Source organism: Populus nigra, chromosome 3 (assembly GCF_951802175.1).
Source record: "Populus nigra chromosome 3, ddPopNigr1.1, whole genome shotgun sequence".
Lineage (NCBI taxonomy): Eukaryota > Viridiplantae > Streptophyta > Magnoliopsida > Malpighiales > Salicaceae > Populus > Populus nigra.
Genome location: NC_084854.1, coordinates 21,707,202 through 21,731,262, shown reverse-complemented (window position 1 = coordinate 21,731,262; position 24,061 = coordinate 21,707,202). Strand labels below are relative to the sequence as shown.

Below are 24,061 nucleotides of genomic sequence, written 5' to 3'. Positions count from 1 at the left end.
AAGATTTTTTTTTGTTATATATAAAGTGAAATATATGTAAAAAGTAAAAATTATATAGTTAGACTTGTTTTACTAGGGTTATAAATAAAAAAAATTAATAAATAGATAAAATATAAGGTTAGGGTATAAGTTAGATGATGAGATAAGTGAACCATGCATCCGTCTTCATATTTGAATAAAATCAAGCGAAAACCCACCTCAATTGGGATGGTTGATATAGAGAAACTAATGGGTTTTATGAAATTAACATTATTCATATACTAAATTAGCCAAGGTTTTTTCTTGACTGTTTTATTTTTATATGAACAGTGAAGTAGCTACTCTTTTTTTTTCCTTCAATTTTTTTTCTATATCCTAATTAGATGACATTAAGTTTGAAAATGTGGTAGAAATAAAAAATTAAAAAATAGAGGACTAAAATATATAATATAGAGAATACACATGATATGACATTAAGTTTGAAATTGTGCTAGAAATGAAAAATTAAAAAATAGAGGACTAAAATGTATAACATAGAGAATACACATGGCTACTCTCAAACTCGTGATAATTTTTATTTCAGTCTAAAAATTTATTTTTTTATTTTTCCGTCCTTGGATTTGAGAAAGGAAAGAGGAAGTCATCAGGAAATGATGGAAGAGAGAGAAAGTTATCATTTGTCACAATTCTAGCAACCAAAATGGTCAAGCTTGAGGTCAAACAGTTTTATTTGATTAGAGAAGTTCGATGGTGGTTGTTTTTCGCCTTCATCTTGTTGTGAAAAATAGATTGGTGAAAAAAAAACAAATATCTTTTCTTCTTATTAACATTTCCATATTATCTGATTTTTTAAATAAAGAACAAAACAAATTGAAAATGAACATAAAATGACTTAAGAAATAATCATGAATAAATTTAAAAGCATAGGGGCTAATTATTTATTTTTTAAAACTAAAAGGACTATTTAATTTGTTTTATTAAAATAAAGGGTGTAATATATACTTTACTCAACGTGTGATAAATGAGACCAGGTCTTTCATATTCAAGGAGACAAGTGATTTTTGTATTTATAACAATGATATTTTAGAGAAATAGACTCTAAAAATATATATGTTGAAAATGTTAAGAATGAAATGATTGTCAATCTTTGACTTGAAGAATTCATGGTATATTTATAACACATGAGTCTTATCCTTTTATGGAGAGGAGAGGTTGAAACGTAATTTCATCCTTGTAATATTTTGAGTTGTATTATACTCAAAATAATACATATTGAAGTAATATAAAATATTAAATGACCCGTATAAGATCTCAAAAAAATTCTTCGCAAGTATTGAGCTCGAGGTGCGTGCTTATAGGGGTGTTGGGATGCACGCCCAGCACCCCCAATAAATTAGGTACTAACACACCTAACACCCTAATTAAATGGGTTCAAGTGCTATGCCTGGACCTAATAATGTGTGCTGGCATGCTCTAATACCCAAAATATTTGGATCCAGTTATAATCTTTAGGCTCAATAAGGGATGTTGAGTCATGAGTTCATCAACACTTCTAACTCTTACTGAGTGTGGCATGCCCAGCAAAGTGTCATGCCTAGTAAGCAAGGATAGGCCTAACAACACGTCTAGTATAAGCTTGGACAATTATGCCCAAGCCTATATATTTTAGTAGCAGTTGAGCTGGGGCATGGTAGCTCGGGTCTAAGGAAATGTTTTTTTAGCTTTTTAGGTGATTGTTTGAGCGTTTGAAGGGTTTTATAGATCAATTTTATTTATATCCATCACTAATCAGAACAATTTTGTAGGTTAACTGTTGTTTTTTCCCTTTATTTTTTTAATGGTTCAAATCTTAATGACAAGCAAATATTAGCAAAATTAGTTTCCTGGAGGCAGAAAGAAAAATACAGCAAATTCATGATTCATGTTGATATGCCTTGTAAAGATGGTGTGTAGGAGAGAGAATAGCAAATACAGCAGAAGGATGATGACATAACCAAATCGAGTCTTTACTGGTGAGGACAAAACATGGATTAATGGTTCAAACACACTTGGTTTTGTTTGACATTGAACACACTCATGAAAGGAATTCCTTGCTTTACCAGCCTTCAAAAAAAAAAACACCATGATTCCACTGTCAAATCCTACAAGGGAAAATGGTGTAAATTTGGGCAATAATAGCATCGAGGAGAGTCTGCAAAGTTAGTCCTGGCATGGTCTATGGTATTTTTCAATCTCACAAGCAACAGAATCACAGGCATGGGCTCAAACATGTCCCCCCTGCCCCTCTACCAATAATTGACTCTCTCTCTATCTCTAGGCATTGCCTTCAGTGCTCTTCTGTGTATATTTATTTGCTCTTCCACAGCTTTCTTTCATCCTGGAGAGAGCGCAAAAGTCCTCAGCAAGAATAATGAAACTTTTGCATCTTCTCTTGTTGGCGATGCTTACAACTGCTTTTTATTTCTTTTCCCAGAACATCTGTTCTTCTTCTTCCCCTTCCATGTTTTTCCTCACAGGAAGGAGATCCATGAGCGAACAGAGATCCATGAGCGAACAGAGGATGTCATCGGTCACCCTTAGAGATGAGCATGAGAATACCAAGGTAGGATCTGAAGCTTGATTGAATTTCCCTTTTTGCTTCGAAATACAACATTGCAGAAATTTTCTTCTGATTGCACACGTTGCCATCATTAGCTCTGTATATGTGCCAAACTTGTGTCCATATGTTCTCTAGGTATTCAAACTTCACCATGTTGTGCCTAACAGTAGTGTCCACGTTCTGATCCTTAGCTTGAGTGTGCCTGGAAGCAACAAAGCTAACGGTTTGGTGATAGAAATACCTTGTCCGTCCAACCTTACATGGAGATCTTGAACAATCACAATAGCTTGAGACACTTGTTTTTCTCCGTTCCATTTCTAAATTGATATTCCAAAAGTAACAAGTACTGATGTGCGGATTGCAGGTTCTTGATGAAAAGAATGAGCAAGCAACAATCAAGGAAGATTCTAGGCAACTGGCGTATCCAAGCAGCAGTGATAATTTGGATGATCTTGTTTACCACGTTGATTACCATGGCGTGACAACTCATCCAACCCCAACTCCAAAGCATCCCAAACCCTAAAATATCTTTCTTTAAGATTTCAGATGAAGAAATGCTGCATACATGTACTTCATTTTTAATCAACTAGTTAACGATGTATTAATTACACCAATACAATTAGGATGAATATATATTTCTGCTGGAAGTATATGAGCGGTATTTGTGTTTTCTCAAGGTTTCACTAATCAAATTGTACTTGTAGCATATAAACAGACTATAAAAGTGACAGATATTACTTTGTCAACAGGCTTTACTGATCAAATTATACCTGTGATTTGTTTTAACAAATGCAATAAACCAATTGCTGGTATGGGTTGCCCTCCGAATCTGATAGGGCAGAACACTTTCGGGGAAAAAACATGATAATCTAAATCTAATTTCGAGGAAAGAGATACATTACAAAGTAGCGAGCGCATTCCATTCATATATGGCTTTCTTGTACTTCTCGAGTAGTAGTTAGTAGCTATCAATCACATCCTCAAATAACACTTCATCACAGAACTTAGATTTAACTTGAGCACATGAAGGAAATAAATTTTGAAATTCGTAGAAAGCTAAATTCCAATCATGTTCTTGAATGGTTTCTGTCTCCTAATAGAGAAGCCTGAGCCACCTCATCCGATGAAAAGGATCCTTGTTCGTTTCAATAGCTACTTCCACACTACTGAATACTTCCAAGAACCTCGATGCCTTATTAATTTGATCAATAATATTGTTGAATGTGGTTTTCTGGTCCAAATTAAGCCAATCATTGGCTTCCAAAGGAAAAAATGAGCACCAACTAAGGAAGCTTCCCGCAAGGTAGAATCAGAAGCCCCAATTAATTCAATCATTACATGCAACAGAGTCACGGGCATCAGATCCAGAATTCCAGACAATGGCTCAACTGAAGCACGATGCAGCTGTTTTTGGGTCTGATACCAGCAATGGAGTGCAACATGTGCAAAGCCCTCCCACCTGCGATTAAGTGAAATACAGCAAAGGACACATGAGAAATGGTCTTCAAGATAGCCATAAATCTTAATTTCATCAAAGATTCCAATTTTGATAAGATTCCATAATCATGTCCTTTCATGCCAATTTGGAAACATGGAACATAAAATTTAGTCAATTAGAACATTCATAATATAAAAACTACGCAAGAGCTTGAAATTCCATGATTCAATTCATCTAAACTGCACTGAAGCAACGCCAAATAGAATACTCATCCTAGATTTTATGAGTTTGGCATGCCATAAACATTTCATTAGTGAACAGCATCAGGCAGGAATATTTACGCATAAAAGACCACCAGATTTTATCTGTCCTCGTTTCAGTTTTTCCTTGAGCAGTAAAAAATATAACACAATCTAAACATTAATAAGAAATTTTAACCACATATATAGTTTTGACACAATTTAGTCATTCAAAATGTTCTTCTTGTACATCAGTTTCAAACATTATCATTTAGATAATCCTTTGGCACAAGCCTTACTGTGCGCCTTATATATATTTTAAAGACACGTCCATGAGTTAGCTTTTCCAGAGACATTAGCCCAAAACTATGTCTCTGTCTCAGAGACAAAATGTCTTCATTAAATAATTTTGTCAATAGCATGGGCCAGTCCACATGGGCTGCTGAGTTTCCAGCTTTGTAAACAACATCAATTGAATCAGTCAAAAAACTTTTCAATCTAGACTAAAGAGATCCATATGATGAGAAATGGCATTGATAAAATCTTAGGTACATCAACTACCGCAAACACAAAAAGGAAACTTTTTTGGTGATTATTATTTCGAAGAATTTATTGGAGAAAAAAGTGACTAAGATTGCAAGGTATTTTCCTTAGAAGACAATAACTAGAAAATCAAAGCAAAAGGGCCTCCTAACCTGAGAAAAATAAACATCCTAAATACCTCTGAAGCAATAGACCTTAAAAGAGAATAAAAGGTGAAAAAACAATCATATTGCAAACAACTGCCTTGATAAGGACTGGTTCTTTAAATTCAGCTACCCAAAGATTTCCGTATCACTGCAAATATAGTGCGCACTTCAATAGACTCCTTATCCTTAAACAACTAGTACTCCCTTCTCCCCAAACCAACAGGATTCATGATAACTCCTAATGAAGCCGTATTTCTTGAGTGCATTGGCCATTCACGGGCCATCACAGAAGTTAACCTAGAATCCAACCCATACATTGAATGCCCCTACAAAGTAATTAATTTTTCTGTTTGAGGAAACGGATATTACCTAGCTCCAACGGATCAATGGCCCTTGGCAGATATTGTCAGTCAAAGGTAACTGCTGGGGTCATGTAGGTGAGGATACACTTGGATATTATCAACCGATAAAATCAGTAGTTCATTGAATGGTCATACGTGTATCTGTCTTCTAGGGGAGAGGTGCAAGGGATTAATGCCATCCTGCTGTGAGCAAGTGCATGCGTAATAAACCCCACCCCATTAATTTCATAAATCAACCAAATTAGAGATTAGAGACGAAAAACAAATTTGCTAAGCAAACATAATTTTTCAACATGTAAGACCAAACAAATCTGTTGCAGAGAAAAGTAAAGGATGAACTTTTACTTACTCAAAAGGAGGTTCCACCTCAATACCAAATGTGACGTAAGGAAAATCTGGCTAAATCACTAGACCCACGGTCATGTGTACATGCCTCGCGAGGAAAGCCTCTTGGAATATACAAAATGTCACCTTCCCTCAACAGGAACTTTCTATATCCAGCCAAAGAGTTTTCTTCCACAAAACATTGTTCTCTATCAAGAGGATCATACAAGCGAGGTAACTGCAAATTTGGTTGTTAATAGATTGTCCATTGCTTGGTTCCAAAGAGTTGGCATACAAACACACAGTGGTCATCACAGTGACGATCCCATCCCTGAGAATTAGGTGGTGTCAAGTATATACTTGTAAGCATTTGCAAGAGCTGCAATACTTGTAAGCCAAAACTCAGAGCTATTGTATAGCCCTCTTTAAATGCTTCTTCACATTTCATAATATCCATAGCATTGAAAGCATGTTTCCTAAAGCAGGATGGATCAAATTTCTTTTGAAAGAAATGCACCTCTTTCTTTGAAGGGTGCTCTGTTCTTAGTACTCATATGTCCTGCTGGTTGATTATAGGACAACCCAATTCACTTCTCACCTCCTCCAGGAAACTTAAGATGTTCAGTTCATCTGAAGCAATAGGTACACATGAAACAAAACTTTGAAGCACAGATGAAACAAAGGTAGGAGATGCTTCTTTCAGTTTAGAGATTGTGCAATTGAACTAAAAATGTCATCTTCCTCAATTAAGGACCCTGAAAGCCTTCTTACATGAGAAGGAGAGGTTCCCAGTGATGTAACATGAAATTTTCAAAACTTTGCTCACTTCCATCAAAGATCTTTCTTTCAACTAACACAGATGGCAAAGGAATCACAAATTCACTGGTATTAATAGAAAAGCTAAAAATACTTTCTGCCAGATTGTTAACTGTAACATTGCTCAAATTTAAATCCCTCTCTTGAAAGGACATCCAAGCATTGCCAAGTAACATCTGATTGTGCACTTTTTCCCACAAACTTTTCATAAAATCCAAGAATTTTTCAGACAGCTTCGATGGGATCTTTTCCAATTGCTCAATGTTGCAAGTATTAATTAAAGTAATAGAAGTGTGAAGAAGTGACACTGAATGTCTATCTTCTTTAAAAGCTATCCTGGCACAGGCAATACTACTCCCATCTTCATTATATAAAGAAACCAATATCGAAGATGCAGGAACCTGAAGAAATCCAAAACTAATGGATGTTAAGTCAATATACAAATGGAAACATTTACATTTTCAGCACTACTTTAAATCACAAAAACAATAAAGTCCAAAGCCTTTTTTTTTAGAAAAATAAAACCTTTTAAGCAAATTAATAGATATACCATTTTCTTTCCATCATAAATGGAAATTGGGATACTTTAAATCAATCAAGAAAACCAAATTTCATATGAAACCAAACCCTTTGAAAAGAATGAAGACCATAGTTAAAAATAATCACACAAGCCTTTCTAAAGCTGAGAACTTCAATAACCTTTGTCTTCCAATCAAAGTAGTGGACAAATCCAGAAGGGCATCACAAGCAGCCACTGAAAGTTTCCTTTTTCTAATCACTAACATCAAGATCAAACCTTTCACGGTCCCCACATCCAAAGAAACCAGTTCATTCATTTCCATTGACACCAGCGAAGCCAACCCAACAATATCCGCACTTCGACACGCAATTGCTGCACACCTGAAACAATTATTTCCAAGAATCAGCAACGCCCACCAACTGCTCGATAAAATGCGCCAAAAATTAAAAGGAGAGAGGAAATAATTACTTGGAATTCATGAGGATAGGAAAGAAAGAGAGGACTGAAATGGGAAATTTTTAGTTGTTTGAAAGGAGAGAGTGGTGTAATTTGGTTAAGAGTTTATTGATTAAGATTTCGAAATTATTACTGGGTGTGTTGTTTTGAGTGTTGGAGGGTTGCGTTGTTGCAGCTAGTAAGAGAGGGAATATGGTGGTAGTGCTGTTAAGGGAGAGAAGCGGAAGCGGAAGCGGAAGCGGTTATTGGTTTTCTCGTTTTTCTTTTGCGGGCTCTCTTCTTGCTGCTTTCTTGGTGCTCCTCCATTTTCATCTTTCAGTTGCTACAGAAGCAACTTCTCTTCTCTTAGTTCTCTGTTTGTTGCGTGTTTGGTGGTTTGGAGCTTGGAGGTGTAAAAACTAGTGAAGAGAGAAGTCTTAAGAATGAAAGGGAGTAAATTATAAATTAATATCAATAACTAATTATTTACTTATTAAATTTTAAATTTATTTGTAACATAATCGTTTCCGTCCATTTCATTCTTTTAATTTATTTTGTTTTCAGAAATAGAAAAAAAGAAAAAAAAACAGAAATAATGTGGAAACATTAATGAAAAAAAAAAGATAGTTTTTCTACAATAAAATTATATAAAATTAAACATAATTAGCTTTTTCTAACAGTATATTAGCTTTTTTCGAATAAATTAAACATTTATTAATTTTTTATAGTGAAATTTTTTTTTATGAAAGCAAGTCTACTAGTATATTAGCTTTTTCTTTAAAAATGAGATGCGATGCTTTTTGAAATGAAAAGGTACTTATTTTATTTAAAATACAAAAATAACATTAAAAAGCATTGAATCACAAAAATATCAATATTGCAAATTTTATTTTAATTTATAGTTTTATAAAAAATAATTCCACATGTTCTTATGTTTTATATGTCATGTTCAATCTATTTTTATATGTTTAATTATATCTAATATATTAAAAAATTAGTGTGTCTCCAATCTATTTTTTCTAGATTTGATTTGCACATGAAAACATTTAGATTTTATAGGTTCAAAATACCTTTCAATAGTTTATATTTTGAATTTGAAGAAAACAGGCATTGTGAACATCTAAAATAGCTTTTTTGAATAGATAAGATTTGCATCAATATGATATTTAGGTCAAAAGTTCTGACCATCAAAAGAATAATGGGTATTTATCCTTCTAAATATAAAAATATTATAAAATAAAAATGATCCTGGGCACATATCAAAGTTTTAACTGGTATATGTTTCCTGCGTCTACAAGGTTGTGTCCTTCACGGGGGAGAAACATGCAATTGAGAAGTATAACAGCGAGCTGAAAGTTAATTGTAAGTGTTAATTGTCTCAACACAAAGATGTTAGATATCCAGTTAGATAGAATCTACAACCTTATTTGTTTGAGGTATCTTCAATTGACTAGGTCATTGAGTCAGAGTTCTCCATGCATGGCTGCTTTGGCAGCAGGGCAAGCTGCAGCATATACAAGATCTTTGAGACAATCAATCGGACACCGAAGATTGATCCCTATGACACTAGTGCATGGAATTGGAAGATGTGAAAGGAGAAATTGAACTCAAAGATGTGTATTTCAGATATCCCGCCAGGCCTGATGTTCAAATCTTTTCTGCATTTTCGTTACAAGATCCAAGTGGCACAACTGCAGCTTTAGTTGGACAAAGTGGAAGCGGAAAGTCAACTGTTATTAGTCGTGTTGAGAGATTTTATGATCCTGATTCCGGCCAAGTACTTACAGATGGTGTTGATTCAAAGAAGCTGAAGCTTGGTTGGATAAGGGAGAAGATTGTTCTCGTTAGCCAGGAACCTATTTTATTTGCGACTAGCATAAAGGAAACCATTGCATATGGAAAAGAAAGTGAAACTGATCAAGAGATTAGAACAGCAATTGAATTTGCCAATGCTGCCAAATTCATTGACCAAATGTCCGAGGTAAACCACTTTCTTCCGAGTAATATGCTGTTTCCTTGATGTTTTCTTGAGCAACTTAGTTTTCTTTATTTTATTTTTAATTTTGACAAGTTTTTGAGCAACTAATCTAAATGTAGATGGACCACCATAATTCCTATGCTTCAAGCAATTGAGTAGGATGGCTGCATTTGCGTGGTTCATTTGGGAAAAATTATAGAGAAAGGTATTGCTATACTGGCTGCTTCATCTTTAAATTTCTATATCGTTCCCCAACTAAATCTTCAAACATTGTAGGCAACCATAATGAGCTGATAAAAGATCCAGAAGGGGCCTCCTCCCAATTAATTCTCCTCCAAGAAGAAGACAAGGAATCCGAAGAGTCTCAGGATATTGATCCAAATACGTTGGAAAAGAATTTGGACACCGATCAGTCCATTGCCAGGTATGGCTCTATTTCTCGGAGCCAGAGACATTCTTTTCGAAGATCCATTACCGGAGTTTCAACAGGAAGCCAACGCTCCTTAACACTTAGCGTCCATGATGATGAACACGATGAGAAGCCTAAACTAGTTTCTATTACACGGCTTCTATACGTCAACAAGCCCGAGCTGCTAACTTTGTTGTTTCGAAGCGTTGCTTCAGTTATACTAGGTATGGTTACCCCTATTCTTGGCCTTTTACTATCGAAAGCCATTACTATGTACCAAGAACCTCCAGAGGAGATGCGAAAAGATTCCAAGTTCTGGGCAATCGTGTGTGTGTGAATCGGTTTGATTACCTTTGTAGCCCTTTCATTGAGAAGTTACCTTTTTGGGATTGCCGGGGCTAAGTTGATTGAACGAATTCGTTCGATGACAATATTTGAAAAAGTTGCATGCCAAGAAATTAGCTGGTTTGATGATCTTGCAAATTCGAGGTGCGTTCAAGAAATTCCCAGGCTCTACTTTCATTTTACAACTTTGAAATATTTTTATTTTTATTTTTATTTTTAAATTAAGAAACAATGTTAATACTCAAAAGGTGAATGCTTTTGCATTTGCAGTGGTGCAGTTGGTGCAAGGTTATCAACCGATGCTACAACAGTTAGGAGTCTTGTTGGAGATCATTGAGAATATATCATCAATCGTGACAGCCTTGATAGTAGCATTTGCAGCAAATTGGATGTTATCCTTGATAATTATTGCTATATCTCCCGTGTTTTCAATCCAAGGGTGTATTCTGGCAAAGTTTGCGCAGGGATTCAGTGCTGATGCAGAGGTAGGTCTTGTCCCCTATCTTTTGTAATCTCACAAACAATGGATATGTTTTGGGTAAACCAGTTTTGATGTAAAACCATATAGGTGATGTATGAAGAAGCATGTCAAGGAGCTAAAGATGCAGTTGGTAGCATTAGTACTGCCGCATCCTAAATAAACCCTTCCATGAGCCCAAATTAGCAAAAAAAATGTTCAAAAACCACCCTAAAACTAAAAAATCTTTCCGAGAGCCTATATCTATCATCTTTGACAAGATAGACAATACCGTAGTAGAATCCACCTCCTCAAATAAAAACATAAATATTGATTTTCTTTTTGTCAAAATCAACATCAACCAAGTTTTTTAGGATAGAAAATCTAGAAATTAAAAATTTTAAGGACTAAACTAAACTTTTCATGTAATCTTTTAAATTGCCACCTATTTTCTCTAGCCTTTGACCCTCTATCTTTCAATCTTGTCTTTTCATAACATAACAAAAGTAAATGATCATCAATTTCGCCATAAAGAAATTCATGCGATGAGGAAAAAAAAAGTTTGATTACCAAAACAGCAAATAAAAAATTACTTTAACCATCCGAGATAAATTGTGAGAGGGGTTATAGTTACGCCTTTTACAGTGATTTAGGCATGCGTTTTATAATAATTACGAAGTCAAGTGTCTTCTGCAAAGCATGTGGGGACTGCTGCAATGAGCATCAATTGGTGTACATGTCAAGTTCATGAACATCCTTGATGGCACAACGAATTGCGCTTTACCCTTTTGAGTTGAAGGTAAAATCAATGTTTGTCGTAAGCTTCTAAATATTTTCCGAGTCAAGTCACAACTAAAGTAAATCCATACTGCCATGGCTTTCGGGCAGCCCCGCAAATGATAATTGGGGAACTACCTGCATGCTATCATCGCCAAATTTTGTGGTCACAGAAAAACACAGCGTAAGTAGCAATACTTGTAATGGTGCAAATGCCACCAACCAACACTTTGATGTACATTGTGGTTAGGCAGGTTAAAATCCTGCCCGCTGCTAGAGTAGTTTTTTCAAATGCTTGCCGAAACCAGTGCAAGTTTAAGGAAAGAGGCGAAAAATACTTCTCATTAACGAAACAACCAGTATAAACATTGATTTTAGCAGCTGTAAGGGAATAATACCCACCTGCGGTTGTGGAGATTTGACCATCATTTACCATCCGGAGCATAACTTAGAATACAAGCATTCCCAGTTAGAAAAAGTGACAGAATAACATGAAATAGAGGACCATGTCATTCCTGGGAATCTCAAATAACACCCAACCGTTTACAGGTTTAAGGATAAAACACTAGAGTGCCACCAGAACTCAAAACCTATTACAGAACAAAGAGTCACAACAACTCCAAACTTGATTTTTGGACCTCACAAGTTCCACCTGTAGACGAAAATGAATTGAGACATTGATAGTACGATTACAGCTTTGCTGAATCTGAAGAAAATCCCACCTAGACCTTCCCAATTCTATCAAGATTTGAAAGACAACCACGTTATGCCACCAAGTCCTAGTAAGTGACGAAAAAGTTACGAAATGGGTATCATACACAGATATGATTTGCTTAGCCTAATACTAGCAAAACATATAACTTTTCTAGATGAGACTCCACTTTTAAACACCGACAAACAGCTAGTCTGCATCATTACTTTGTGCTTTCGATGTTCCTCCTCTTTCAAATATAAGAAATATAGACCTCCTCTTTCAAACATAAGAAAAATAGAAAGCTTCCATTACGACATTGAGGACCCCCCTTGCATTTAAATACTAAAAACTGACACAAGGCAAAAACCAAGACATCTTAAGAAAAAAGATTCACAACGTCTAGTAAAACACTGGGTTTTCTACCATAAATTTTCTAAATGTAACACTGATTCATTATGCACCATCCTCCGAGACTATATAACCTTCATAATAAAACTTTCATCCAACGTCATATCTCAAACAAAAAAGGTACCATGTTAACAAATTGCGGAGACGTAAATAAGTCCATGCTAAATGAGATGAAAAACATGAGAATGATCGCTCAAGCCAAAACTATTAGATAATACGTATTTGCCAATTTGGTGTACAGGGCTTAATAAGATTCAAGCCTCAAGAAATACATGGAAACTAAAGATTGTGAACACTGTATTACATCCTTAATAGACGTGAAAAACCAACCCGTTACATCAAATAACAAATCAATTGTTTAGAAAGTTACCATCTAATACACATAATTATAAAAAAGAAAACATGAGAAGGCACATCAAAGAAGAGCACAACTCGAGAAAGATATGTACAAGCGTGGAGGACAAGATTCCAACTTTTTGATCTTGCTTATCATCAATTAAACAGGCGGTATGTTGGAGAAAGAGAAGCCCGTGTATCCTTTATATGCAAAATATGCAATCCTTGTATAATAAAACCCTGGTATAAACAGCACCACTCCCAATATTGCAAAGAAAAGCCCTGATTCGATCACGAAAATTCAATTCAAATCGCATCTCGGTCACATTATTTTTTTAAGAAAAATAAACTTTAACACATTACAGCCATTAAAAAACCCATCTTTTCTTTCTTTTGTTTTTAAAACTATCAAAATCAAACAACAAACCCCAAGATTTAATATCTTCAAAGAACCTATTTTAAAAACTGAATAGGTAAATTAGGGATCTTTTAATTCTGCTAAAAATGAACAGGGCTTTTTTAATTTTGCATTTAACCCTTCAGCTAAATAAATAAAAATCACAAAACCCACTTAAAAAAACCAGAAATCAGTAATCTTATAAATTGAGGTAAAAATCAAAATGGAATTTTAATTTTGCATTCAATTCTAACTTACTCCAATAAAAAAGCACAAAACTTTAACTTCAAACATCTAAAAACAGAAAAGGAAAAAAAAAAAAAAGAGGCAAAAACTATTAAAAAAAAAGAAAGAAATTGAAATTACCATGAGCTCTATCACCACCAACACTGTTGTAAGTCATGAAAATGCCCAAAACAATACCAGCGACACCAAAAACAAGAAGAGAAATAGCAAGAGCAATCTCTTTAATAGGAGGCTTATTATTGACTGCATACGATGTCTCCACCATTAAATCTTCATCAGTTATTGAGAATGCATGATCCACATACGCCATCTTCGATGATTCTTATGTTGTTCAGGTCGATATTGTGATTTGGGTTTTCGTTTTTAAGGCTGGTTTGTTTGATTTGGTTTGGTTTTTCTTGGGGTTTATAAGTCGAAAAGATGGAGACTTTTCGAAGGTAAAGAAAGGGAAGAGAAATTTTCTGTTCTCATCTAATGCAAGTAGATGTAGATTCTCCCCAAGGGACGCCACGTGTGTGTGTGTGTGTGTGTGTGTGTGTGTGTGTGTGTGTGTGTGTGTTAAAACATAATAACAATAACAATAATTTAAACAAACTCTAAAGGGCTGGTTATTTCACTGTAGACATACAGATTATTTTGGATTTCTATAATAAAGTAACTATTTTGCCTCCGCGTATATATATATATATATATATATATATATATATATATATAAAAGCCTTGGTTTGAGGGGTGTAATTATCTTTTCATAGAGATTTAGTTTTCATTGTTGGTTTTTATTTGTGCATTTCAAACAAAAAAAAAAAAACATATTTTGATTATTTTGTATTTGGTTGCACAGTATAATTATTGTCAAACCCTTGTGGCCAAAATTATTTAGCCTATCATGGAAGGGTTTCTTCGTAAATTCATTTTTCATATATAATATAATTACTTTCATGCACTTATGTCCAAAAGTTTATAGGCTTCCATATAAGGGCTTTTTGGAACTTTTATCTTGGTTTTTGCGTTAAAACAATATGAATAAGGGTTAGTTTGGTATTTTTAAAGGAATAAAATTAAAAAGAAACGTCAAATGTGTTGGGAAAAAGCACTTGCACGTGGGTTGAGACGGCACATTCAAGTAGCGCATGACATGTGATACGGTGGCAAAAAACATCATATCTTTGTGTCACCATTTCCGGCGAGTATCGACACTTCCATTGGGCTAGCTTGTGTGTGGTGGTTCTTGATGGTTTGACGACGGTCGGATTTTTATTTCCCCTTTTTTTTTCTTGTGGTCTAGGGAAGCGTGTTGGTCAAGCAAAAAAAATGCATCCTCCCATTTTATTTTCATTTCAGTTATAGTTATTGTTCTTTTGATTAATCTTTAATTGTTTGAGATTCTTTTAATTATTAATTTTTTTTTTAATTTCATCCATTTAGATTAAGTTTTGTTTGATTTTTATATTGAATTCCGATCTCATTCTTTTAATTTTTATTTTTTTCTTTTCAATTTCAATCCTTCAAATTTAAGTTGATTTGTTTTTATATCAAATATAGTTCTTATTCTTTTAATTAGTATTTTTTTTCTTTTAGACTTCATCTCTTGAGACTTTATTTAATTTTATTTTTATATTCAATCTGGTTCTCATTCTTTTAATTATTTTTTTTATATCCTTCACCTAATTGATTTTTGTTTTTTAATTTCATCTCTAATCATTTTATCCTTAAAAAAATTAGGTTACGTGATTTTTTTTATTTTTCTTCTGCTATAAGGTTATCTCGACCCCATAACTTAACATGTTGGGTTGGCAAGTTGGTTTGAATGGGCTTAAGTCTTTTTTGTCTTATAATTGTTATTTTTCTTATCATTTTCTTCTTATGATTTAACATTTAACATTGATTTTTTTAAGAAAATTAGGTTTTGTTATTTTCTTCATTTTACTTTTTGTCGTGTTATCTCGATCTCGTAACCTGACCAGTATGTTAGGTAGGTTTGCCTAAGCAACACGTGCAGTAATGCTTGAAAGCCAAACGATGACTTTTGAGGAAATGTCCAATTAGTCTCAGCATCCTCTCCATTATTAGTTAACATGTGATGTTGACGGACATCTAATTTGGCATTTACAACTCTTTTTTCTTCTTCTTCTTCTTCCTATCTCTCTCCATTTAGGTTTCCATGCCTAGCCCCTTAAATATTTAAGCAATCACTTGATTGTTTTTTTCTTCAAATTTGATCCTTGTTATTTTGATTTCTAATTTTTTGTCATTAGCCCTTTTGTAGTTTGATTTTTGTTTTTCAATTTCATCATTCAATCCTAATTTATCATGTATTTTTTTTTCACTTTAATCCTCAATCTTTTTTATTTTTGATTTTTTTTCTTGACCTTTTTGTGTACTTTTCATTGATTTTCAATTTCATTTATCAATCCAAAATCATGGTATATTATTTTTTTTTTGGTTCTTGTTCTTTTGATTTGTTATTCTTTTATTGAAGTTTTTTTTTTCAATTTTACTTTTCAATTAAAAGTTTATAGATACCCTCTATTTTTTTATCTCTTTTTTTTAATTGATCTTTTTGGTTTTTGATTCTTCTGTGTTATTAGTTTTTTTGTCAATTTACATCCTTCAATCTTGGATTTGTTAGGGATTGAAATTTTCTCTTCTGATTTCATCATTTAACATTGATTTTCATTTTTAAAAAATTAGCTTTGTGATTTTCTTAGATTTCTTTTCTATTGGATTATCCATATCTTATAACTTGATTACAAATCTGACGGATTAACTTGAGTTAACTCGACCCTTATTATTTAGGTTACATGTTTATCATGTTACCTTGGCTTAACTCAAGTTAGGTTTTTTATTCAATTTGATGCTTTCAAGGTTTTTTTTTTCAAGTTGTCATGATTAATTTTTTTGTTTTACTTTTTATGTGTTTTCTATCATTGTATTTTTTTATTGTACAATTAAAATAAAACCAACTTAATAAATTTGGTCAGGATTATAACTCAAGTCATTAATTTTTCTTTTTTTCATTAAAATACGATTGCAGTACCTAAACATAATTTTTTTTAAGAAATAAATGTGGACTAACAGCATAACACAAGTGATGATAATAATGCTTATAAATTAGTAGAACTATTTTAAAATTGTTGTCTATCTTGGAGTTTTAATAAATAATTAGTATCGTAATGAGTTCTACAGATAAAATTTAAAGATAATTTTTAATGAAAGAAAAGAAGATTTGTATTGCGAATGTGTTTTGGGATATTATGAATTTTTTAATTAATAAATAAAAAGATATTATTATGGAATAAGAAAATAAAAAATATATAAGTTTATAGATATTATTTTTCATTGCCATTTATTAATTTTCTAGCAGTGAGATCTCAATAACGATTTTGTATTATTTCTCTAACAAGATTTAAGAATGTACAGTACTATTAGGTATGTTTTTTTAAGAAACGCTCTAAAACCTTTATTGAATTTTGGATAGAAATATTGGATAACAAAACACTAGAATTTTATTAGGAACTGACATATATACAACATACCACAATTAATTAATTAATGGTGGGTCACACAGTGGCCCGGGGGTAGGGCCGGGCCCTACAAGAAAATACCCCTTTTTTGTAAATATTTAATAAAAATAAAGAAATTTTTTTTTGCTCCTGTAATTTATAATTTTTTCCTTACTCCGCCCCTGGGGTCACATCTACACACTAAGCACTACTCACTTTATAAGTGGAAGTCCTGTGCTGCTACCACTCACCGTACACGCATGCATCAGTATTTCGGTGTGTTTGAAAGAAGATAAAGTATTTTTTATTTATAAATATACTAAAATATTTTTTTTTATTTTTAAAAAATATTTTTAATACTGGTATATTAAAAACATTCTAAAAATATAAAAAAACTTATTTTAAATAAATTTATTTTTCAAAATTAAAAAAAAACACATATTTCTAAACAATCACATCAATTTGTATAAAAAAGATTATTTGTATATCATTTTTTTTATTCTTATTATTGTTATACATCATTATCAAAATAGAAAGGGAAATATATGTACACAGACACACACATACACGGAGTCAAATATTTTGTTTTTACTTTAAAAAAATATATGTAAACTTTTACTATGTGTTTTTGTACATAAAAAAGTTATACTCGGGATTCAAAGTTTAATACATATATCTAATTAAATAAATTAAAAATTATTTATGCAAAAACAATTATAAAACTTGACTCATACCCGGTCGAAGTTAACCAACCAAAATCATGATCTGGATCACGTACTTAATCAGGGTTCAACAATTTTTCTTAATTTTTTTAATATAAAATAGACACCTATAAAATTAAAAATCAACCAAATATCAAGGCAATTAAAAAAAAATCAAACCAAACAAATTATGTTTCCCAATTAATAATCAATCAAATCTTAAATGATGAAACTAAAAAAACATACAAGAAATTTTTCTTAAAAAATATCAAATTTTAATGGATAAAAAAACAAAAAAAAAGCTCGGCCTCTTGAGCTTGGATGACCTAGAGCTTCTTGACCTTTAAAAAAACCCCACTTGTGTGAGCCTTGAGTAACCCATGTGTGGGTCTTTTTATAAAAAATTTTTGTAAGGTCTACCTTACCTGCCTTGCCTAGATTTCAACGATCTCTGGTCGTTGAAAAATTCAAGTTGACTTGTTTTAAATAAAGAAAAATTCATTTTTAACCTAAAAAAACACCCTAAACATGTATCTTTTAAAACATATTCATAGCATCTAACCATTCAAAAAATAGCTCTAAAGTCCACAATCATCTCGCAAACCAAACCTTTTTTTGGGTTCAAATCTACCACTTTAAACAAGCTTAAGGGGAAAAAAAAATACCTTGGATGAACTCTCTTTGACAAAAAAAACTCATTGACAAAAGACATCACTTGTTTTTGTGTCTAGAATTAGTCTCAATTGTAATTTTATTTTTTTATTACCTAAATCCAGCTGCTTTCTCTTTTATATCTCAAACCATGAACCAAGAAATTAAAAAATAAAGTTTGAGATTAAAATAGAATTTCAAAAATTTTTAGGGATTGAAAGTTAATAATTTACAAATATGGAGGATCAAAGTGTGTTTAGGCCCAAGCTTAGAAAAACCATCTTTTTTGTCGTGTTTTTTTGTTTAATCATTTATCTTTGAATTTTTATTCCTTAATAAATATATTTTAATAAGTCACCAATTTGAGCTCATAAAATAAATATATTTTAATAAGTCACCAATTTGAGCTCATAAAAATGTAATTAGAAAAAAAGAAAGAAAAGGGACTAAAAAATAAATCACTAACTCAATCTATAATACAGTGGCGTGGGACCCCGCGCCTTTTAGCTTATTTCTTACCATCTTTAATGCACGAGGGGCCTGGGAGACATTTCGTCGGCGCTTGAGAATGAAGTTATCTAAATCAATGAATCTCTCTCGCTCAATTTTCGGATACATTGTGATTATTGATACGAGAAAGGTAGGCTTCTTTTCATGGGGATTTGCTGCAGTTGCATTTCTTGTAATTCAGCCGCAGGCCAAGATCCTGCAACTGCCCCAGCTACAGCTCCAGAACTAGCCCTGGATCCATTCCCTGACCCAGACATAGTTCCTACCTCCCCTGGAAATCTCACTGAAGGTTGGTTTCTGAATGTTGACCATAACCATGTCCTTATTCTTGCTCGTTTTCAATGTCATTATGTTGCAGGGCCTCAGTTTTACCATTTTGTATAACTTGGACTCAGGTGATATATCTTCGCTGGCTAACAACGTCTCCGGCAGCAGCTGGTTCTCTATAGCCACCACCAATGTCACAACATGGATGTCTCAAGAAAAGGGAACTATTCGGGGTAAATTTGTCCCTGAGGAAGTTGAATTCTCAGCTTTTCAAGATAAAATTGTGTCAGAGTTAAAAGTTTTCACGTTTAAACAATTGAAGGAAGCAACCTTCAATTTTAGAAGTGATATGTTGCTGGGAAAGGGAGGGTTTGGCTGTGTCTAAAAGGATTTGCTCAACCAAAAGCTGCCGATTGAGGGTATTAGGAAACTTCGCCTTGCTGTCAGGAAATTGGATTCAAACAGCAAGCAAGGACTTCGACAGTGGCAGGTAATTCTCCATTATATTTTATTATTTATTTATTTATTTTGAATAATATTTATACCTTATCAATCTAAATTTTTTTAAAAAAATTAAAATGAGATGATTCTTAATATATAGAATTAGAACTTTATTTATCAAGCTATAATAAATTTAAATTTTATTACCACATTCTACTTGATATATAAAATTAAATATAAGATAGTGATAAGATTATACAAATATATTAGAAAATAATATAAATTATATATTAATTTAAATTTTTAAATTAAAATATTTTTTTTTAAAATGATATAAGAATCAATCTCCCGTCCCATCACATTTCCGTTTAATCGACCTAATCTTACATCCATGCTTTGCATGAGGGCATGTTAGAAATGAAGTCTCATGGACAGTTCTCATCTCTTAACGTATTTTTTAAGATTAGTGAGGCCTTATGGGCTAGTATTTCTATTTTGCAGGGACTCCATGTATCAAGTTAATTATCTTTTTAAAATCATCATAATTTAAATATTCAATCAAAATATAATTTATATTATTTTTTAATATCATTTTAAAAATAAAATTTTTTAAAATTTAAAACATGCATAAACTCATACTATATTATACTATTAATTTTATAAAATAAAATAAAAATGATGAGATTTAAATTTATAATTATTTACTTAATAAAATTCTATTATTGTTCTGATCTCAACTTCAAAGTTTAAATTTTTTAAATAAAAATGATTTTTTTATGGTTACAGATGAAAGCTTAGAACTCATTAAATTCAAGTAATGACTAGACACTTATACGATGAATGAAATTGTAAAAATTAGGTTAAAAAAGTTCTCTAATCTAGCCATAGTCATCCATCTAAAATAAAATAAAAAAAACTAGTATAGGCAGAAAACTCTTTCATCTTTGTTAGAGTAACTTAATCAACAATGAAAGAGGTGGATATCCTTTTATTAATTTCTGGTACGATTATACGCGTTGGTATATTCAATTATTCTTATACTTGCATGTTTGGTTTAGACGTTTGCAGGTTATTTAGCTTTCAAACTCTCCTATTGTTTCCTGTAAGGGTATTATAATTAATTATTGTTCACAACTTGTGGGAATTTATTGGTACAGACGGAGGTCGGTTTCTTAGCAAGGGTTTCTCATCCTAACATTGTAAAGCTGCTAGGATACTGTCAGGCTGAAGGAGATAAAGAGTTGCTTATTGTCTATGAATTCATGGAGAAAGGCAGTTTAAATTACCATTTGTTTGGGAGTAAGAACCTGCAGTCTGCATTGTTGAGAATCTAATTATTGAAGAGAGTCATTATGCAGTAATTAATTCCATAGATTAAAAACCTGTGCTGTACAGAGCGCTCAGACCGCATGCTTCCTTGGGAAACAAGGGTAAAGATTGCTGCAGGAATGGCTCAAGCCTTGTCTTATTTGCATAAAATGGAGAGGCCAGTAATTTTCAGAGACTTCAAGACCTCAAATATTTTGCTTAATGAGGTAAAGTTCTGTGTAGTTTCTGAATTTCCAACTGTAAACAGATAAAAATTACCTTATTATATCTTTGAACATTGCCTTCTCTTTTAAGTTTTTCTGCAAATCATAATCCAACCTCTCATTGATGGCAGAAGGAGATCACACTAGTGCTAAATACTAATTCAATAATTAATGCAAAAACTAGCATTATGTTACCAAACAAATTGTCATCGTCTAAGAAAATAAATATCAGAAGCAAAACATGAAAACAAGACAAAAAAAATGAAAATAGAAATTGAAATGATATCCAACAGGTCTCGTAGTTCACTTACTCTCTCTCTCTTTTTTAATCTATAGTTATATTTTAAAGCAATCAAAAGACCAAACAAAAAATTTAAACCGAAAAGACATCCCTAAGATTATTCCTAACATCAAAGTTTCTGTATGCAGTCCTATATTCCAAAGTTGTCAGATTTTGGCTTAGCAAAATGGGGACCCAATGATGGCAGTCAATATGTAACAGGTAATGTTTTGGGCACTCGTGGTTATGTTGGTCCTGAATACAAGACTGGAGGTGATTGATTTCTTGCACCTTTTAAGCTTTGGATGTCTTGATGGTTCAATGATGTTTTGCTTCAAAGAGATCACAAAATCTGTGCTTACTTCACTTCAAAGCCATGATATTTAGTTTGTTGATTGGTCAGGAAGACTGTATGTGAAGAGCGATGTGTACAGTTTCGGAGTAGTTTTGGTCGAGATGCTGACAGGATTACGGGCAATTGATAAAAATCGCCCACCTGAGAAACAAAATCTGCGGGAATGGACTTTGCCAATTCTATCAGATAGAACAAAGTTGAGACATATAATGGATCCCAGGTTGCAGGGGAAGTATGCAACCAAACAAGCTCCAGAAGTGGCTAAGCTTGCTCTGAGATGCCTTAACCCAGTTCCTAAGTTCCGGCCATCAATGAAGGAATTTGCCGATACATTAGAAGGATTAAAACTCCATACCTCACATCAGAACAAAGACATTTAAAATATTTCTGCTTGCTTTATTATTAGATGTCTTCATATAAGGATTAAACCTCCGTTGCATGTTTTTTTTTTCCCCTTTAGCTCTGCAATTGTCAAATCAAAATCCCATTTAGGATGCTTGCATAAAGTTATTTTTTCATGTGTGATCTATTACTTGATAAATGGATATTTATTTATTTTCATCCGGTTGATTGAGAAAAAATACAGATTAAATGAACGCATTCTGTGACAGGACTCAGTTGTGTGAAGAGAAATCATCAGAAGATAAACAGGGAACAATTACAGTGAATCCACTAACAAATTATCAGTTTTTAATGCAAAATAATGTAGAGAAAAGAAGAGATAATAGTTAATACAGGTGAGCGAGTGATAAGTACGTTTATGATGATGATGATGCAAGATACAAATCTTTTAATGGGGACTTGCTGTCGTGTTTAGTCAAATCCAACCCTAGCACAAGCCATTGCTGCTGCAACTGCCCCGTCTCCAGCTTCAGCACTAGCCCTGGATCCATTCCCTGAACCAGACCCTGCTCCTCTCCTGGACAACTCATCAAAGGTCCGTTTCTAACCACTAACATCATTCCGCTCATTTTCATTGAATATTGATTTGCCTTGATCTTGATGAAAACATTATTTGAACTTAAAATGCTCTGTTTTTTCTTTAAAAATAACTATGAACTCCTGTTTCTAGAGAACATAAAAAAATACGTGAGCCGAGGATTCTCGGAATCGTTTACAAAAAAATGGTTTAGGATTTATTAGAAAATATAACATAAAAAGGATTATAATGCAATTAAAACCAACCAAGAAATCAAATAGGATTATTTGAAGATCGTAATCAGAGGAGAATAAGAAGATCAGATTATTTATGAATATAATTTGATTTAATTTATTGCCATAGTCTCTTATTATATTCACTATATAAACACAGACATATCTAATAATTTAACTAATAATTTAACATTACTGATTAATATAATTCTCTTTCTTCTTCTTTTTTTCTTGGTATGAGAGCGGCATCGATCATTGTAGGTTAATTGCTTTCATCATTGTTGGCCTTTTGTATTGTCTAACCAGCCTTTTATAGGTTTTTATTATGTGGTGTTTTTCAACCACATTTCTACACAAGTCTTCGGCCAGGAGCCGTTTTCAATCAAGTTTCATCGACCTCTCCGAGCTTCATATAATTTTTAATTAAAATTTATTCTAGCTTTCAATATATCCACTTGGCTTAGCTTATTTTTCAACTAAATATCTTATGATTTTAGGCTTTTGTTATTTTTCAGTTTTATTTTTGCATTTCTAGGATTAAGGTAACATAAATACATAAAAGAGGAGTAAATTAGATATGAAAGATAAAATTAAAAATTAAAAATTTTTACCTAATAAAATATAATTTTAAATACTCAACCAAATACGGAAGCAATAAACAATATAAATACAATAATTAAAGAGTTTAGAGAAATTGCACCAAGATTTACAGAGATTCAGCCTCCTCTCCTTGAACTTCCGTTCAAGAGTTTCATTATCGCACATCTATCTATCTTAACGGGTAAGATCAAACCGTTATATGATCTTTTTGCGGGTGCAAAATCAAACACAATTATTTTGCAGGTTTAGGATCATACTGTTATCCCTAATCTTTTTACAGGCTAAAGATTAGAAAACCTTTCATCAATACTTATTGAAGGACAAATATTAAACCACTCACAATTTTATCTTTAGATGACTTTTTCAAGTGTTTAAAGTGTCACTTACACTTTCCACAATATACTTTCTTAGTAGAGTTGATTGAAAAAACAATTAAACTTTTTATGAGTATTTTGTCAATTCACACCTAAATTTGTTTTTGGATTATTATAAGTGAAACAAGGGTGTTATAAGTTATTTTTTACAAGGGCTATATTTAGTTTTTTATCTTAGGATTTCCACACTTGTTTTGGGCAAGTAAAAGGCTACTTATAGGCTTAGAAAAAAAACTAGTCGTTAGAC

The 24,061-nt window shown here is 32.7% G+C and overlaps 3 protein-coding genes and 2 pseudogenes across 7 annotated transcripts; 3 read left to right on the top strand and 2 right to left on the bottom strand.

Annotated features, from left to right (window-relative positions):
• The first annotated feature begins 2,032 nt into the window (after positions 1–2,032).
• Positions 2,033–3,324, top strand: LOC133688393 (uncharacterized). Its single transcript, XM_062107866.1, has 2 exons — positions 2,033–2,581; positions 2,943–3,324. Exons 1-2 carry the CDS (start codon positions 2,390–2,392, stop codon positions 3,099–3,101), a joined length of 351 nt encoding a protein of 116 aa, XP_061963850.1. The 5' UTR covers positions 2,033–2,389; the 3' UTR covers positions 3,102–3,324.
• Positions 3,325–3,472: 148 nt separating this feature from the next.
• On the bottom strand, positions 3,473–7,830 carry LOC133688392 (uncharacterized). Of its 5 annotated transcripts, none has more exons than XR_009841137.1 (5): positions 7,435–7,830; positions 7,146–7,346; positions 5,656–6,847; positions 5,314–5,489; positions 3,473–4,037 (listed from the first exon to the last, which is right to left on the bottom strand). XR_009841137.1 is itself a non-coding variant. In XM_062107865.1 (4 exons), exons 1-3 carry the CDS (start codon positions 7,443–7,445, stop codon positions 6,398–6,400), a joined length of 678 nt encoding a protein of 225 aa, XP_061963849.1. In that variant the 5' UTR covers positions 7,446–7,830; the 3' UTR covers positions 3,473–4,037; positions 5,656–6,397. The 5 variants fall into 5 exon arrangements, 1 of the variants encoding a protein (XP_061963849.1); XR_009841138.1 differs by having other exon boundaries at positions 5,314–5,486; XR_009841139.1 differs by lacking the exon at positions 5,314–5,489 and having other exon boundaries at positions 5,656–5,961; positions 6,148–6,847.
• Positions 7,831–8,790: 960 nt separating this feature from the next.
• LOC133689451 (ABC transporter B family member 5-like) lies at positions 8,791–10,770 on the top strand (annotated as a pseudogene).
• Positions 10,771–12,655: 1,885 nt separating this feature from the next.
• On the bottom strand, positions 12,656–13,945 carry LOC133688798 (uncharacterized). Its single transcript, XM_062108412.1, has 2 exons — positions 13,569–13,945; positions 12,656–13,087 (listed from the first exon to the last, which is right to left on the bottom strand). Exons 1-2 carry the CDS (start codon positions 13,756–13,758, stop codon positions 12,966–12,968), a joined length of 312 nt encoding a protein of 103 aa, XP_061964396.1. The 5' UTR covers positions 13,759–13,945; the 3' UTR covers positions 12,656–12,965.
• Positions 13,946–18,877: 4,932 nt separating this feature from the next.
• Positions 18,878–22,277, top strand: LOC133687947 (probable serine/threonine-protein kinase PIX13; annotated as a pseudogene).
• Positions 22,278–24,061: the final 1,784 nt, after the last annotated feature.